This window comes from Echeneis naucrates, chromosome 1 (assembly GCF_900963305.1).
Source record: "Echeneis naucrates chromosome 1, fEcheNa1.1, whole genome shotgun sequence".
In the NCBI taxonomy this organism is placed as follows: domain Eukaryota; kingdom Metazoa; phylum Chordata; class Actinopteri; order Carangiformes; family Echeneidae; genus Echeneis; species Echeneis naucrates.
The window spans coordinates 24,408,531-24,425,291 of record NC_042511.1 but is presented as its reverse complement, the minus strand read 5'-3'; the positions used below and the strand labels follow the sequence as shown (position 1 = coordinate 24,425,291).

Below are 16,761 nucleotides of genomic sequence, written 5' to 3'. Positions count from 1 at the left end.
TTTTTCCCCCGACACTTTTACGTCAAACTGTGACAAAGATACACCTCCAGAGGTTTTAAGAATATTTCTCTGTGTCATACAGTTTAAAGCTGCTGACCTTCTGCAGCTCCTCTCTTAGCCAGGAGGGAAGGGGCTGTCCGAGGCGATGCAGCAGCTTTGACAGCTCCACATTGTGCTCCCTGTAGTACCTGGAGAGATACGCACGTGCCTGAAGAGAAAAGCAAGGGGAGGGAGAGTGGAAGAAGTGTAATGGCAAGAGCAAGAATCAGAAAAAGAACGAAGGATGGTGAGAATTGGAAAAGGGATGAAAGGTGCGAGCGAGAAGCAAAATGAAAGGGATGGTTGGAAAGAAGAGAACATAAGAAAAGCAGCACGAGAGGAGGGGTCAAACAGGAAGTAGATGGAATTAATGACGTGCCGCCATCTTCAGAGTCGTTTCATTTTCCTTGTAAGGATTTTTAGGGCCACAGAGTTAAATTAAGAGCGAGGGGAAAATAACTTAAGGGATGCATGATCCAGTGACCCCCCACCCCCCTCCCTCTGACCTTGTCTGTTCCCTCCTTCTGTCTCTCTCGTGGTAAACCAAATGATTACAGGTGCCACAGCCGTTAACCATCTGTGAGCACACGAGAAAAGGACAACACTTTCTCTCTCTCCCAACCCAACCGGTCGAGGCAGATGCCCCCCCCGAGCCTGGTTCTGCTCGAGGTTTCTGCCTCTTCTGGGGATCTGTTGGGTCTCTTTAAATAAATTTATAAAGAGTTTGGTCTAGACCTGCTCTGTATGTAAAGTGCCTTGATGTAACTTTGTTATGATTTGGCGCTATACAAATAAATCTGATTTGATTTGATTTGATTTGAACACTCAGTCAGATATGTGTGTTTTTCTTCATCTGAGGTTCGATGTGTGATTGATTGTGTGGAATCAGCAGTGACGACGATGATTTATGGATCAGATTTTCCTCCTTCTACCCCCCCATCCTAATCCCCCTGTCCTCCATCTCATGGGTGCTCTGACACTATTGAGTCCTCATAATTAGGTTGTAACTTTCTGGCTGGATCTTATTGCTTGACAGCTTCCACCCCTGTGCGGAGTCCTGGGGGAAATTTTTGCCACAGCAGTGGAGGGGACTGTGAGCTGTCGCTGTCAGTCAGGCTATTGTGTTTTCTTTTTGTTTGTCTCCTACTCAAACATTTCATTTTGTGCATAAATCCATTATCCTCTGAACATAAATCTGTTTTAATCAGAATGTGGAGGTTTACCTCAGACTCCATGGGAGGGTACTTCCTCCCTTTACTCTTTCCCAAACATTTTGTCTTTCCTCCCTCAAGCAGCTGGCACCAAAAGCCCTTCTGAGGGTCAAACCTGATAGAAGAGAAAAGCAGAAAATACAGTCAGATCAACACAGACAGGAAAGAGCACTCTTTTTCTTTTCTTTTATCCTGAAATAGCTGGCTTTGAAAATAAACCCCCGTGCTGTCGCAATGGCCATAATGTTTGAGAGGATTTCTTCTCTTTGGAAAGTAGCCCTGGAAAAGTGGGGCATCTTAAAGCATGTTGAATGCGTAGTGACATTTGTGTCACTACGCATTCAACGCTCTCCGCCTGTCTCTTACTCATTCACAATCACTGTCCCTCTGTCGCATTGTCCTGTTTGAACTCAGTCTCTCACCTTCACACACCGCCACCCTCCCTTCCCCTTCCTCTTTCTTCCCCTCCTTGCAGAACCACTATCAGTGGACACGAAAGAGGAGCTTAGTTTAGTAATTCACCAGTTGTTCTGAAGACCATTTCTTTTTTTTTCTTTCCTCAAAAATACACAAAAGTAAATATAAAACGAGGAGCATATTTTGTTTTGTTTTTTTTGTTTTGTTTGTGACAGTTGGTTTAGAGGAAAACCATTGAGCTTTTACACAACATTTTCATACACATGTATTTTGATTTTTGTCACGTAGTTCATATTTTCAGCTGTCCAAATTACAAAATGACAAAAATATTACTATTAGAGAGGGTGAAAATGTGTCTCTAAAAAGAAATATAATTCCAGAGGAATAATTGTACCTCAGATTGGGTTTAAATGTTATTCAATAGAAAAAAATAACAGCATGTTATGTGTGAAAGAAATATCTGTCATGCTGATCATTATAATGTCAACATGACAAAAAAAACATGTGTGTGTATACAGGTTTGTGTTTGGAGATAGTGTAGATGTGTGCTTCAGTATTTTTCAGCACATGTGGATACAGTAGAGATGTATGCATGTCTCCCGCATGGATCAAACTCTGAAAAAAGAAAAAAGATGCTTTTCTGTCATTTAAAAATGAAATATTGATGTTGTCTGTAAACATTTATGCTCCTTCCTTTTGCAGTGCGAACGAAGATACACAAAAATATACATTAAATGTCATTTGAGTTCATCTGGATGTGACTGAAAGATGCAAATATCATTATTTATCTGCATGCATCAGCAGGTAAATGCCATTTTTTTTTTTTTAAGAGTTAAATGGTTCTCCTGCAGTTTTTCTCTGACAGAACAGAACAGGAGAACACAAGGGGGGTGGCGACGGGGAGGGTGGGGGGAATAAATAGGCACCAGTGTTGAGGATCTGTCAGACTGCAGCGACGTCATAAGAATGAGAAGGAGAAAAGAAAGATTAGGCGTTTATAGAACTCGCTCTTCACCCAAAACACACACTGAAGCACACACCCCACACTTACACACACATGAACAGCTGCCTTATTATTCTGTCAAAATGCATCTCTTTGCAAATTATTTGTATGCATGTGGGCTTGTGATGCAAGACAGAGGCGCTCTCTGTCCCATTTGGAGCTACAAATTCTGGATGTCCCTGTCTGGAGATTTGAGGGCTCGCAGGCAGATTGCATTCTGATGAGTGGTGCTTCAGAAATAAAAACTCTACACACATCTCCCAAACTTCAAGTTCACATGCAACATCTCAAATGGAGAATGAGCAAAGCAAATTCTCATGATAAGTATTTATTTTTAAACAAGTTGGCATTCATACTTAAGGAATCCCTTACAACATATTATCTGAATATACTGGATGTATTGAATGTTTTATCACAATTACACAGTAGGCACATAATGCTGTTTTTCATCTTTGGTTATATCTACTGAAAATCGATCGATGCCTCTTGCTTCTAACATAAACTCTATTCCAGGTAAATTCTGAGTTATCTTGGAGGATATGTTCCACATGCCAACGTCACCTATGGCTTAGAAAAATTAGTTTTTATCTCTACCCGACACACATTTTCCTTTAAGTCTGTGTGAAAAACAACAAATGCTGTGTTCAGCTCATGAAAGTTGCATTAGTGATATTTTCCTCTGGGACTGATGTCTTTCCTCTGGACTGCCATTGTGCACTAATCTTTTCTTCATTTTGTTTTAGACAGCTGTGACACAGACAGACAGGATGTGTAAGTGAGAGGTCCGTCAGCACTCTGTTGGGATTTGATCCCAGGCCAACAGCTCAGGATGCTGACACGTTGTGTTTTGAAAAGAGTAGCCATCAGATTGATATTGCAAAAACAAATTTATGTCTTATTCGCAAAATACGCACGCCATCTTTTAACTTATCCATGAAAAACTATTACAAGCAATGGAAATACATACCAATACAAAGATTTCGGAAGTGCAGACAAAAATGTGTGAGCTTTTGTCAAATGTTTCTCTCTTCTTTCTTTCTATCCTCCAACTACTGACAAAAGCTCAGAAGTAAAGTCGGGCTTTTCGTGGCTTAAAGCGATTTGCTTACTGGCCATCTGCTATTGGCTGGTCCTTGGTGCCAGGTGATATCACTGTCACATGTTCTCCAGCAAAACTGGAAAACATCAGATGGCCAGTAAGTTGCTGTTGACCAGTAGATGTCAGGCTCCACACAGAATTGGGTTCTCATGCCCTCCTGCTTGAGTCTGTCCATCCAGTTCTATTCCAGGGAAATGTGGCCTTAGCCCAGGATGGCACACAGCGAAGACAGATAGCAGAAATCCAGAGAGAGGGTAGATATTGACATGCTGTGTGAGAGACTTACGTCAGGGCCTGCGAGTAGTTGAAATGAGGAGTCACTCCCAAGAACTTCTGCACTTCATCCATCACTGCTGCGGGGTCGGATCTCAGCTGATGGCCATCGATGATCATCACCTGCACACAGATACTTTCATACCGTAACTCCGCCTACCACCTAATCACTGTTTTGTGCTTTACAACCCAATCATGTGTTGGGGAAAAATGAAAGTGACGGCTTCTGCTGTCAAACTTTGAAACCAAAGCTGGAAATAACAGGTAATTCTTAAGGATGTATCTCCCCTTCATGCGTCTGCATACAATGTGCTGCTACATGTAGTTTAAACAACGCAAAATATACTCGGCCACAGTTTCTTCAAGTGCAGCTTTAATAGCCTTAATTTTCACATAATCTTCAGGTTTTCACAGACATACCTAATAAAGTTGGTACTCAGTTGGGATACAAATAATCAGCTACTTCTACTTCAGTTGTATCCCTCATCGCAGTTAACGACACAATAAGAGAAGCTAATATCAGCAAAAAATCTTCAAACGTTCATACGCATTGAACATAACAGGTCTGTGTATTTGTTTGCTATCTGTGCACAGGTATGTTGGGGTCTGCATCTGTGCCTGCACTTACCTGGCTTGCAGGGTAGTATGTGAGCCACCTCTCTAGGTGTGTGGAGTAGAGACCAGGGATGAGACAGCGGCTCTGTAGGGAGCGCAGCTCAGCTGGTGCTCCAGCTTTTGCACTGATGACATCATAGAAAGTGAAGCGCAGGGCAGCGTTGTCCTCGTGAGCTCTTTGATGCTGCGGAGGCCGATGAATACAACCAAATGAGCATCCAAGAACTCACTGTGATGGCACAGTTGCTCTCATTCAGTCTCTTCAGCATTAGGTGATCTCATTTACAACCTTGCATGAGCGACTTCGCATCATGGACGACTCTTTAATATTTAAGCTGGAATGTTGGTGACATTCACATCTCATTAATTGAATAAGCTGCAGCAGAGTATTGCAGGCTTGCATGACATTTCCTGTGCTACAATACAGAGATAAATCAGGCTCGCAGAGGGATGTAAGACTCCAAACAGATTCTTGGTAAAGAAGGTGATTCCAATCAATACAGAGATGAAGCATGTCACATAGAGTGAAGTAGACAGTTGTGACGAGTTAAAAAAATGCATACGCTGGCATCTAACATATTGTGTGTGTGTGTGTGTGTGTGTGTGTGTGTGTGTGTGTGTACATACCTGATACCAGCTGTAGGCCCTGTCAGAGGGGTTGATGAGCAGGGTGATGATCTTGGCCTTGGGCAGCAGGGCAGCAGCTCGCCTTGGGGACTCTTCTGAAGGGAAATAGTTAGCACTCTTCTCAAACAGGAAGTCCGTGCTGATATTAGAGGGCACAGGGAAAAACTCCATGTACCTGAGGCAAAATACACGCAAACTAATGAGATCAGATCCAAACACACACACACACACACAGCATAAGGTTGCTAAGCTTTTACTTTTTTTTTTTTCAAAGTCAGACACAATTTCTAAAGTCACAAAGTTACATCCTCTATCCGTGCCTCAACAATGACTCAAAAATAAACTTGATGATATGATCTGAGCAGTGTTTAATGAAGAATTTCAGAGGCAAGTCTTCTCTGGATGACTTCGGAGAATGCACCAGCTGTGTCTGTCAGCTAAGTAACCCATTTATGGGTCAATTTAGGCAGCCATATGTCTGCTGGCTTACATTTCCAGGCTTAAAAGATAATTTAAAAGACACTGTTGAACTGCTTTGAACTGCTTAATGTATCACTGACATTTGCAAGACACAACCTCACAAAATAAATAAGTGGTGTTTATAATTTCTCATTTCACCTTCTCTTCTGACTAATTAAGGGAATAAAGAAAGAAAAGACTGACAAACAGGGCTAAGTGTGTATTCACCAGTCAATTCCTTTGTGGTAGTTGTTGGTGTTGAAGAACTGGACCTCCTCGTAAGTCTTTGGACTGGGGAAGTTACTGGATACGGAGGGATGCATGAGCAGGAAAAGATAAAGTGCTGTCGTTCCTGGAAGAAAGGGCATAATTCATAACTGGCTTGTTAATTCAGTGTGTGCATGTGTGTGGCACTGTCAGTGTGTTGGATGTGTCAGTATGTGCGTGAAGCTGTCACCCACTGATCCATTCTGAGTGACTCTCCATTCCACAAGATTTATATCTTGTTGAGAATACGCTGTGTGTGTGTGTGATCGCCATCCTCCCTGTCAAATGATTGAAAACTATTTGACACCAATCGACACCGGGGCTTTGGTTGTGCCCTCTGTTTCACCCTCGGCATCTGCCGTGTTGCACAGTTCCCTGTAAACTGACTCCCACACATCCTACACATCTCTGCTACCTGTGTCACCTATTTGCTAGATCAACTGACATGCGAGTCACGTCCTTTGGTGAAAATGAGAAATGATTTTATTGTAATTGTTGTTGGGGTGCTAAAGTTGGTATCATGACCCTTTCTCCTATTTAAAAAATGATTCCCTGTAAATTAGCAGCATTATAGACTCTCCTCACCTCTCACAACAAACGCCAGTAAATAGAATTGCATTTTCTCAAGCGCTAAACAGCGTATATAGTTTGACAATCTCCTTTTCTGTTGGTCTGTAAAGAAAAAGAAGAGGAAAGCGGGGGAGGTAGCTCAGAACTGTGTTAGTAGATAGACTGTATGCTGACGGAGGAAAACATTTAAGAGTCTCCTCCTTTGTCTGCCTCTGAGGGGACCAAAGAAAGGAAGGGGATTAAACCAATGGGCTCTGACGTGGAGTATCGACACACCTGGGCACACAGTAGGAGCCTCTTTGGTGCATGCGCATGTGTGGCTGTGTGTTTGCTCATAGCTTACCTGTTTTCTGTGGTCCTATGACCATGAACTTAGGTAACCTGTCGCAGGTTTTCTCTTTAGACCAGATGTCTTTATGTCGTTTGTCATCACATGGGTTCTGAAGGATCAGAGGCAAAGAATTACGGGTTGATGTAATGCAAAGTGAAGCACAGAAAGACAGGATTTGCTGAACAGAATGGTTAAATGAAAGCTTTGTTATAAGGTCACATACATCAGCGTGTATGTTTTTAAGAGGTAAAAAGGTCAACAACCCTCTACTGTTAGCTCATGGTGGCATAAAACAGCAACAATAATAATTATTAGTTATATCATTTCGCAATAATACTAAAATTATTTTAAATAGACCTGCCATCTTTACAGCCTTTTATAAGAAAGTTAGCAAACCTATTCAGTTCTAATTTAATTTTGCATCATTTTTTTGGAGAATGGATTGTCTTCTCTCCTCTTCACACTAAACAGAGATTTATATATTTGTCTCTTCTATATTTTTAAATTTGTCGAATACAAATATCTTCCTGCATGCAAGTGTAAGCAGTAAAAACGTACAGCTACGCAGAAACGCACAAGCCCCCACATGTAGACAAACATCCACACAAACACACCTGCCAGAGAGGGTTCCTTTGTTCGGGGAAGAGCTGGAAGTACTTGTGCGCAAGCTGCAGGGGTGGGAGTGTGTGCAGTCGAAGGTTTGTCCACGAGCGAAGAAAGGAGGACAGGTGGACGAACGTGTACAGACCCAGTCGATCGTTGCCGTAGTTAGACAGGTGGGTCATGAATATACTGATCTGGAGCGGAGAAGAAAAGAGAGAGTCGTGGGGGGTGGGAGTTAGAATTGGAGAAAGGGGGGAAAAAAATTACTTTGTATCGTGCAAAATTGTGATAAAGTCAAAACCTAATTTCCCAAGTTCCAATGTTTGTGAAAAATGGAGGCAAAGCAGTAAATGTAATTATTGTTGTTGTGGGTGCAGCGGAAAGCAAACAGATTATTTCTCAGCGTATGATAGTTTTAAAGTCCCCGACAGAGCAGCTGTCCACCGGGTATCAATATTTGCTATCACTTGGCAAAGTGACACACTCAGTTTAGATTGTAAATTAACTTTCAGCGCGATACAGTTTCAAGTTTCAAGAGGAACACAGATAAACTGAAACCAATGCATTCCCCACTCCTGACAGATAAAGTTGAGGAGGCAGCACAATACTCCTCCTAGCCACTGGGTGATGGGTAAGATGCAGCAACACATAAGGGGGAGAGAGTTTCAGAGTGTGTTCATAATGGTTAATGTGTGTGAGGGGAGAAGGAGAGGCTCAGAAGAAGTGAAGCAGCGATAGAGTGTTGGTCCAGGCTATCTGTCTACGCCTCGGTGCTTTTATAGGCTGATCAAAGAGACAAGCTAAGATAGCTGTTACAGACAAATGCACAGGCACACACACACACACACACACACACGCATTCACTTTTCTATTGTGATTGGAGGGAGCCTGGGAATGTGAAGTGTCTGGATGAAAGGGTAACATCAGCCATTAAGATATGAATTATTTGGTGGATGTGAGCACGTGTGTGTCTGTGTGTATCAGATATTGCGTGTCAATATATTTGGGAGGATGCCCGTGAATGTGAGCACAGACAAACAGTGAATTTTTGGATGATGGACGACCGTCAGTGCTCCTGAACAGTGAAGGTTGCCGTAGATACAAAAGCGAAACAGTGTCGTGGTTTGATGGATCAGCGTCCGGCCAACCTGGAAAGCTGTTCAGAATACTGATTGGCTCCGAATGCTGATGGAAGGAATGTGCATGAGACACTGCGGGAGGGAGAAAGGGAAACAGACATGTGTTGCCACTTTGCAACAAACAAAGAGAGAGAAATACTCACTGTAGCAGACAAAGAGGGGAGAGGAGCAAGGGTATGCATGTCTGAGTGATTTTTTACGTGTGGGCAAGTGTCTGTGCATGTCAGCGTAAGTGTTTATGTATTTGTGCGCCTGTGTATGCCAGCTCAATTGTGTGCATCTGCTGCTGTCTTCTTATCTCGTGCTCACTTAAAGCAAACCAGCAGCTTTGCCTGCTTCTTATCAATCTAGCTGATGTTAGTGCAACAACGTGGAACCACTGTAGAGGCAACAACAAGCACTCAACCAAGAGTAGCAGAAATATGTGGCACGAAAACTGCTGGCTCACTTTTCTAATTCAATTAATCACAATGTCCCCAAACCCCCACCTTCAAAGCATGAATGGTGAACTTCCAGCACCACACTAAGAGAAGTGTCAAATTAAATTTGACGATGTTTCACGAGAAACATCTATTCACATTTGGGACTGAGGATCTGATGAAAATATTAAGGAAATGAAAAACTTTGAAGCTTGTAAATGAAGAGAATGTAGACAAATCTGGCCTGATTAAATAAGATGTCATGAACTATGTTGAAGTCTTGCACCTCACTCCTTTTTGTATTGTTTTGTGCTTTCTTTGAAAGCAGGCAAGGTGATCAAAAAGTGATTTATATTCCCTTCAAACCGCTCAATACGCTATGATGTCTGACTGCGAGGCTGTGAGGAAACAGGGTGCACTGTCGGTATGTGTGTGCATGAAAGCCAGAGGGAGAATCTGAGTGTTATTGAACATGGAAACATTCATTATGGAGCTTAGGCATTGGCTGCCAAATTAAACAAAGGCAGAGTGGAAAGATGATTTGCGTTTGTAATTGGAGAAGTGCTGAAAAGAAAAAAAAAAGAAAAAATTACAGAGGATGGGATAACAAAAGGATTAGTAACTGTGGCAGGTGAGTCTGAATTAAAGAAAAAAACAAAAACAAAAAGAGCGTCTTCATCTCCTGACACTGTGCAAGCCCCAAATACTTCTAGTGGTTAAGGATTCAATTAACTGGGCCATATAAACCTTTTCTCAGCATCTAGTGCCACATCTCATTCCCAGAACCTTGGATTGCTTTGAGTCCCCATATTTGCCTTTAATAAAGGATACCGCGGTAATAATTTAACTTAAGAATTGGGCTCATATCATATGAGAAACTAGACTGGAAGAAATAAATCCAACCCCAAAGCTTTGCTCTTTGTCTTTCGCTCCTCTGCAGCTTCACTTCCTCCATTTTCTTTGCTTTGAATGTCTTACTCCAACTATCTCACCTGCCTCAGAACGTCACTAAATGATTTATTTATTTATTTTTTTTGGTCCTTTCCAATGAAATCTCATGCTGACCTAGATGTTCTGATGGAGCATGTCACTCCAAACAGAGTGATGTTCACACACACAAACACAAATGTCATGTCTTGGAAGATTAAGAGGACATCAGTCATGTATTTGAGTTTGCAACACGTTCCAATCCCCTCGAACATGAAGGATATTATTATGATAATTCAGTTTTGCAGGACTTTGGCGGAGGATGGTTTTTTCCACTTCTATCTTTCTATCTATTGGTGTAGCTGGAGCAGTCTGTTTCCCATTGCAGACCACTTTGTCCCACATACATTTCTCCTTGATTGAGTTATTACTACTGAAAAGAAGCCCACACTCACCTCCTCCCACCTGCTTTCATTGTCATGCCTTCCTTCCTCCTGCCTTCATCTCCATTTCCCTACTTCTCACTCTTTTCATGGCCGCCTTCTCTCCTTCTTGCTCACAGTCCATCATGCTGTCTCTGCCTCTCCACAGGATAATTGAAAGCTGAACGTCAGTACAACAAATGATTTCAATTCATTTTGCCAGCTCCTGTCAGCATCCTCTGGCTCTGTCCTATTGGTCCTTGTTCATCGCTTTATTCACTTTCTAATTTCTCCTCCTGTTTGGTTTGAAGCTTTGTGTGGGTTTAAGAGGTTGTATGTGTTGATGAGTTGCCAGAGCCTTCAGTAGCAATTAGCAGGACAAGTGAGGAAGGAAAGTAAGGAGTGGGAATGAGACAGAGTGATAAAACATTCACGTGCGAGCACAGTCAGCATGCATGAGTTGAAAAGAAGAAAAAATGTCAACCAAAACACAGCGACATGAGATAGAACCCTTGAGAGGAAGGGAAGGGTGAGGGACGTGAGATGACGCACTCTGTAAAACAGACGGCTTGGAAAGAGTGAGATTGTGCTGATATTTGGTGCTTGGCTAATAAGCTTAGTGGCAGAGCTAAGCTCTAAATGTCATCCCTGATATACGTCTGCAGCTCTGCTTATTTCAGCTGGATACATTCATACAAACACATGCATGCACACCTATGTAGACAGTTAAATGCTGACGCACAACGCGCACGCTTGTTGGTGTTTTTGTGTGCATTTCTGTGCATGGGTCTATACGTGCATCACTTCCTCGCTGTATGTGTCTGGATTTTCAAGGGACACGAGATGCCGTGACCTGAAAATTAAATCTCAATCTGTCTGCCACCTTCTCACCCCCACTCCCCCACCCTCTCTCCCTCTCTCACCATCTCCCCGGTCTTTTATTGGGGAATGACTTGTGCACTATTGGCTGTTTGCAGAGTCTAGGTCATCCAATCGATTGTTGAGCTTATGTGTGAGTTTGGGAGCTTAGTGACTGCTGATGTAGCCCAGAATCATGTCAAAGTATCCACACCCGCATAGACACATGTACACAGACATATCATATGCACACGCAATCTACTGCACACGACCGCCCAATATGTTGGCTGCTGTCGGAGGTAAACTGCCACCACAGGCCAAATGTGATTTAAAGTCACTGAATGGGAAGTGACAATGTTACCAATGTGCAGATCATCAAACAATGGGAAATCCCCAGGGGACTAAAGCAGTGAGCTACAGAGAACTATTGATTAAATACAAAGTGCAGCAAACTAATGAAAGCTTGTGTGTCTGCAAATGGAAACATAGCAGGCGGAAGTGAAAATTAATCATGTGGCTGGGTATGTGTGTGGACATATGTCACAGCAGATAGCTCGCATTGAGTGTTTAAATTGCTTTTATGCTTAATAGGTCTCTTCATTAAGAGGCACAGGAGGAGAGTATCACCTTTTGTTACAATGATCAAGAGAGAGATGACGTGAGAGAAAGGAACAAAAGATAGCAGAACAAACATAATTTGTGTCTGTTTCTGGTTCTTCAAAAGAATCAACCCTTATAATATAGATATAGCAATATTTATATTTTATATGATATTATTATTTATGGTATTGTATTACTACATTATCATGTTACTATGTGTGTGTGTCTTTGTACACTTATGTGCACATATGTTATTCTTGTTTATCTTTCACCCACAGTTGTTACACATCATCAGATGGTATTTTGGGATGTTATCTTGTTGTGCTTTTCAGCCTTTACTTTAGCTCTAATCCCATAACCTCAAACCATCCATCTTCTAGCAGCATCATCTTTTTGGTCAGATATTTGACTTTTGTTTCCTGAAAGCATTGAATATGTCCATAAGCAAGTGCTTTGAGGTTCTGGGGTTCCATTTTTCTGAAGCTCTGGCTGTTGCTAGAAAGCTGAGGGTCTAAGATGTTCGTTTCGTAAACCTTGGCAGTACTTTGAAATATGGAAATGTGGGTTTGGTTAACAAAATGAATTATGATGTCAAACTTCCAGAGGGCTAGGGTTTCATCGAGGTTTCATCGAGGTGGTTATTAAGAAGCAAAAGGCAGGTGTACTGTGATGATATGCGAAGGAAACATTTTAAAGGGGAAGGTGTGTCCATGTGATTAAATTTAAATACCAGTCAGTTTTACAGACTGCATGCTTCCATACTTGTCAGTGTTGACCTTTGCTTAAATTTGCAGTCATTTAGTAAATAAATCAATCACATCTCAGAATCCACGCTGTACGTTTGTGCAGTGACAGTATCAGTCATGTTGAGTTACGCTATTCATGCAAACTGCTACAAAGATTTAATTGCAAAAGGCCACATAACTACCAGTTCCTCAGAATATCCATTCAATAGAGCGTGCTGAAATTGACAGTGAGTTTGGAGTAATCTCTCTATTGATATCTTGTATTCATACAGTTTTTCTCCCTCAGTTTGATAATACATAATAAGCAATTCAGCCTCCCAAATCACTCTGCCACTCCATTACACAGGAAAAGGCGATTAAAGTCACTGTAATTTCTACTCAATACCAACTTCGGAGATTTTTGGCTTATTATTACAGGACCATTGCTGTAGGGGAAACCGCGAGACATCTTTTATGCTACCTACTGTAAAGAAGTCAGGATAAGCATAGTATGGCTATTTTTGAGTGAAAAGAAATATAAACCAATGTCTAATTTCTTGTTTGATATCATCTGACAGATGAGAGGAGTACAATAAGCATATATTCTATGTATGTATGCCAAAGTCACATATTATTATAATTTTAAAAAAGCAGCATATTCCTCAAAGTAAGAAACAGCAATAAAAGGCAAAGACACTGGAGACAGTCGGAATGAAAAAATATATAAAACACCAGAGAGAACAAAATTAAAACCGAAAGCGAAACAGTATAGAGTGCAGGATTATATGAAAAAGAATGAATACAGGAATAAATAAAAGAAAGACAATGGGAAAAGAGACAAAAGAAGAAAAGAAAGTAAGAGAATAAAAGTAGCATCAAAGAGAAGGACAGACAAAGACAAAGTGGGGCAGTGAGAGAAGAAAGGCTTGGATTGGGCTGTTGTGCGGAGCTCCATGACTCTGTGATGTTCCCTGAGTTCTGACAGCTCCTCTAGTTCAGCACTCCTGTACCTGACACTTCAATACAACCTACCGCTGCTCCATGAGCATCTTGGTGCGTGTTTGTGCATGTGCGTGGCTCATGTGTGGTTCATCTCGAAGAAATAGTTGGGAGATGATTCCTGTATGCTTGTCTTTAACGGTGGGTGCGCACACACCCGAGAGCACGTGCACGTGGAGGAGCATCTTAACTGCTGCCAAGCCCTAATTCTGTTTCTTAATTCAAAGCAGAATCAAGTCGAGCTGACACACACAGCAGGGTGGGTATATTTTTGTGCATGTGCGTGTACATGTGCGTGCGTGTGTGTGTGTGTGTGTGACAGCAACCCCCCTGTGGTGAGACCTAATTTAAAGCAGAGAGATGAACAGAGCTCCACAGTGAGAAGCAACCCCTGACAGGAAAAGAGACAGACGCACACACACACACACACACACAAAAGCAAAAATGAACACGAATGAACCAGCCAGACAGGAAGTTACCTGAGAGAGCGAGAGACAGAGAGAGAGAACGGGAAACCCAGTTGGTGCCTCTTTAAGGTGCAAATATCAAAATAGAAAGCAACAGTCCTCCTGGCTTCTCACCCTGTATAACTGCTGGCATGTGTAAGACTGTGCGTTTGTGTGTCTGTGTGTCTGTGTGTATGTGGGGCTTCTGTTACTCACTGGGTTGAGGAGCACGGTGAGAAACAGCTCTCCCCCATGGATGCTTTTGTCCAGTTCTTTCGGTCCACCAGGGTATTCCTTATAGTAGATGGTGTGAGTAAACAAGCCACACGTCTGTCGAGGCAGCACCTGCACACACACACACACACACACACACACACACAGCGCATACACCAAAGGGAGGAGCTGTTAATATTTTTCACATCTACAGTTTACAAGGTAAGCTGCACATGATAACAGCAGGCAGTCATTTCTTGGGGAAAATGAGAATCTGTTGTTTTCAATGACCCATCACCGAATACTCCACCCATTTTGTATTTGTGTTTCCACAGCACTCTAACGCTGGTATTTAAATCAGATTTTGCTCTGTTCCCTCTGGAGTCACAAACGATGTTAAAGAGCCTTTTCCAGAGACGCGTTAGCACTCCCAATGACCGATGAACTGACTTAAATATGTAAAATCCTTTCCTTTCTCTTGAAGAAGCATATCGAAATCACCAGGATACACTGGAGAACAAAACAGGCGGTTTCGGATCACCCAGCTATTCTTTTTTTAAGTTTTATTTTCAAATTTTCACCAACAGTTGACAGGCAGAACAAATCAGCCTCGGAAAAGCCTTAAAATAACAGAAATGATTTAGTCAACGGCCTAAAACACGACGAGATAATGAAACACACAGCTACAGAGTCAAGCTTTTGTACGCAGCAGTTAATAAATATGAGAAGCGGGCCGCAGAGCAGGTCAAGGCTCTTCTGATATGTTGTGCCATACAGCATATGGTAATGTTAATTATCACAGTGAAGAAACACAGGTGTCAGTTCTACAGATGGTTGGAGTCACATTCTTGCAGAGTGTATCAGACCTTTTTCACAGCTGGCATTTCGGCTTGTCATAGGACAAAAAGCTCAGTGTAATTAATAACATAATTCATTACTCTGTTCCATTTAGGTGTCCAAGTTCCAGGACTCTGCTTTTTGTGCACATGGCTCACTGACGCACCTTTCTGGGAGAGCCAGCATTAAATGTCATTAGTTCCGCCTGTGGTTTACCTATTATGATAAGTCATCATGTCTGTTGTGAAAAAGGCATATCGGTGGAAGGACCATTTACTGCCACCGCTGTGTACTTGAACAAGAGCATTACTCTTGAAAAGCAGCCTGTCTGAGATTAGTTAACTACAGCAGAGAGCCCATTTTCATGCAAGTGCATAGCATTGATTTGCATGGGTGGAGTCAAATCTTCCCTGGGTGCAGCCCCCCCCTCCTCTCACCCTGTTTGGTATTTTGGTGACACACTGTTTACCAGAGCGGGAGGAGATGATAATGGATTAAGTCTAATCCCGACTTTAACAGGTAACACCCTTGGCCATGAGAATACTTGAAGTGCATAGCCAGGTCTGTTGTGTGTGCTGCATACTCACTGTGTTGGTTGGTTAAAGACAAGTTCCCAGATCTTAATTTCTCAGGTTGTCTCTATCACTACTAATAAATGGCTAAACGTTATGATTTATAAGTGACGACAGCAATAATGCAGCATTTTACTTTAAACCTGAGATCTAAATTTATAATGTTTATCTTTATACTAACCTCAACTGCAATAAAGCGCGCTGAGCAAGTGAAGGCCAGCATAACTCTACAGATAGTTCATTATTTTAGGCTTATACTAAAAAACAAAACAACAACAACAACAACAACAAATTACAATCATATAAACAACCATGAAAGACCAGTAGGGGGAAGGATTAAGTGTTCAACGGCTAATAAATGAATTGCCTTTTACTTAAATTCAGATCAGAAGAAGAGAAGAGAAGAGAAGAGGAGTCTTTATTGAGGACTCCTTGTGGAGCACTTCTCTGTGTGAAATAGAGAGTAAAGGCTGGAAGCGTAGATATTGGTTTATCTATAAAACACCCAAGACTCATTCACACACACACACACACACACACGTATATATATATATATATATATGGGGGAGAAGGACAGAGAGAGAGAATGAGAGAGAGAGAAGGCCACCAGAGCCACAGACACTCAGCACTATTTCACCAAACCAATTATCCACAGAGCTATAGCTCAAACTGATATAGTACATTTTAAAAAAAGAAATACACACACACAAGTATGTTTGTGGAACTGCAGACACCCAACCACAGCCACCCCACCCCCCCTCCAAACACACCCACACACACACACATACACACACACAGCACAATCCCATATCTCAGTCTGATTTGTTCTGATACTGTGGGTCCAGTGGGTGGCTCTCAATCTGCTGACAGAGACACACAAATACCAATTTTACAGCTTTAAGACAACGTCCTGTCCTCCTCGGAGCAAACAAAGATGGAGTGAGAGGCAGAGGACAAAGATTAATCGACAGAAATTGCCAGAAAAATTGGAAGTGAAAAATGTGAGAAGTAAAGAAAGCTCAAAGGATGTGCGTGAATGACCTGAAGTAACTGTACGAGAGGTCGAGAGGCCAAATTCAATATCAGAACT

At 42.0% G+C, this 16,761-nt stretch overlaps 1 protein-coding gene across 2 annotated transcripts in view; it reads right to left on the bottom strand.

The window, feature by feature from the left end:
• ndst3 (N-deacetylase/N-sulfotransferase (heparan glucosaminyl) 3) overlaps positions 1–16,761 on the bottom strand; it is a 37,556-nt gene that overhangs the window by 1,483 nt on the left and 19,312 nt on the right. For both annotated transcript variants that reach the window (XM_029497375.1, XM_029497373.1), the window contains exons 6-14: positions 14,266–14,394; positions 7,526–7,708; positions 6,924–7,020; positions 5,972–6,095; positions 5,285–5,459; positions 4,671–4,841; positions 4,056–4,165; positions 1,263–1,365; positions 98–208 (exon numbers count right to left, since the gene is read on the bottom strand). In XM_029497375.1, coding sequence (XP_029353235.1) covers positions 98–208; positions 1,263–1,365; positions 4,056–4,165; positions 4,671–4,841; positions 5,285–5,459; positions 5,972–6,095; positions 6,924–7,020; positions 7,526–7,708; positions 14,266–14,394 — 1,203 coding nt within the window. The remainder of the gene's footprint in view (positions 1–97; positions 209–1,262; positions 1,366–4,055; positions 4,166–4,670; positions 4,842–5,284; positions 5,460–5,971; positions 6,096–6,923; positions 7,021–7,525; positions 7,709–14,265; positions 14,395–16,761) is intronic.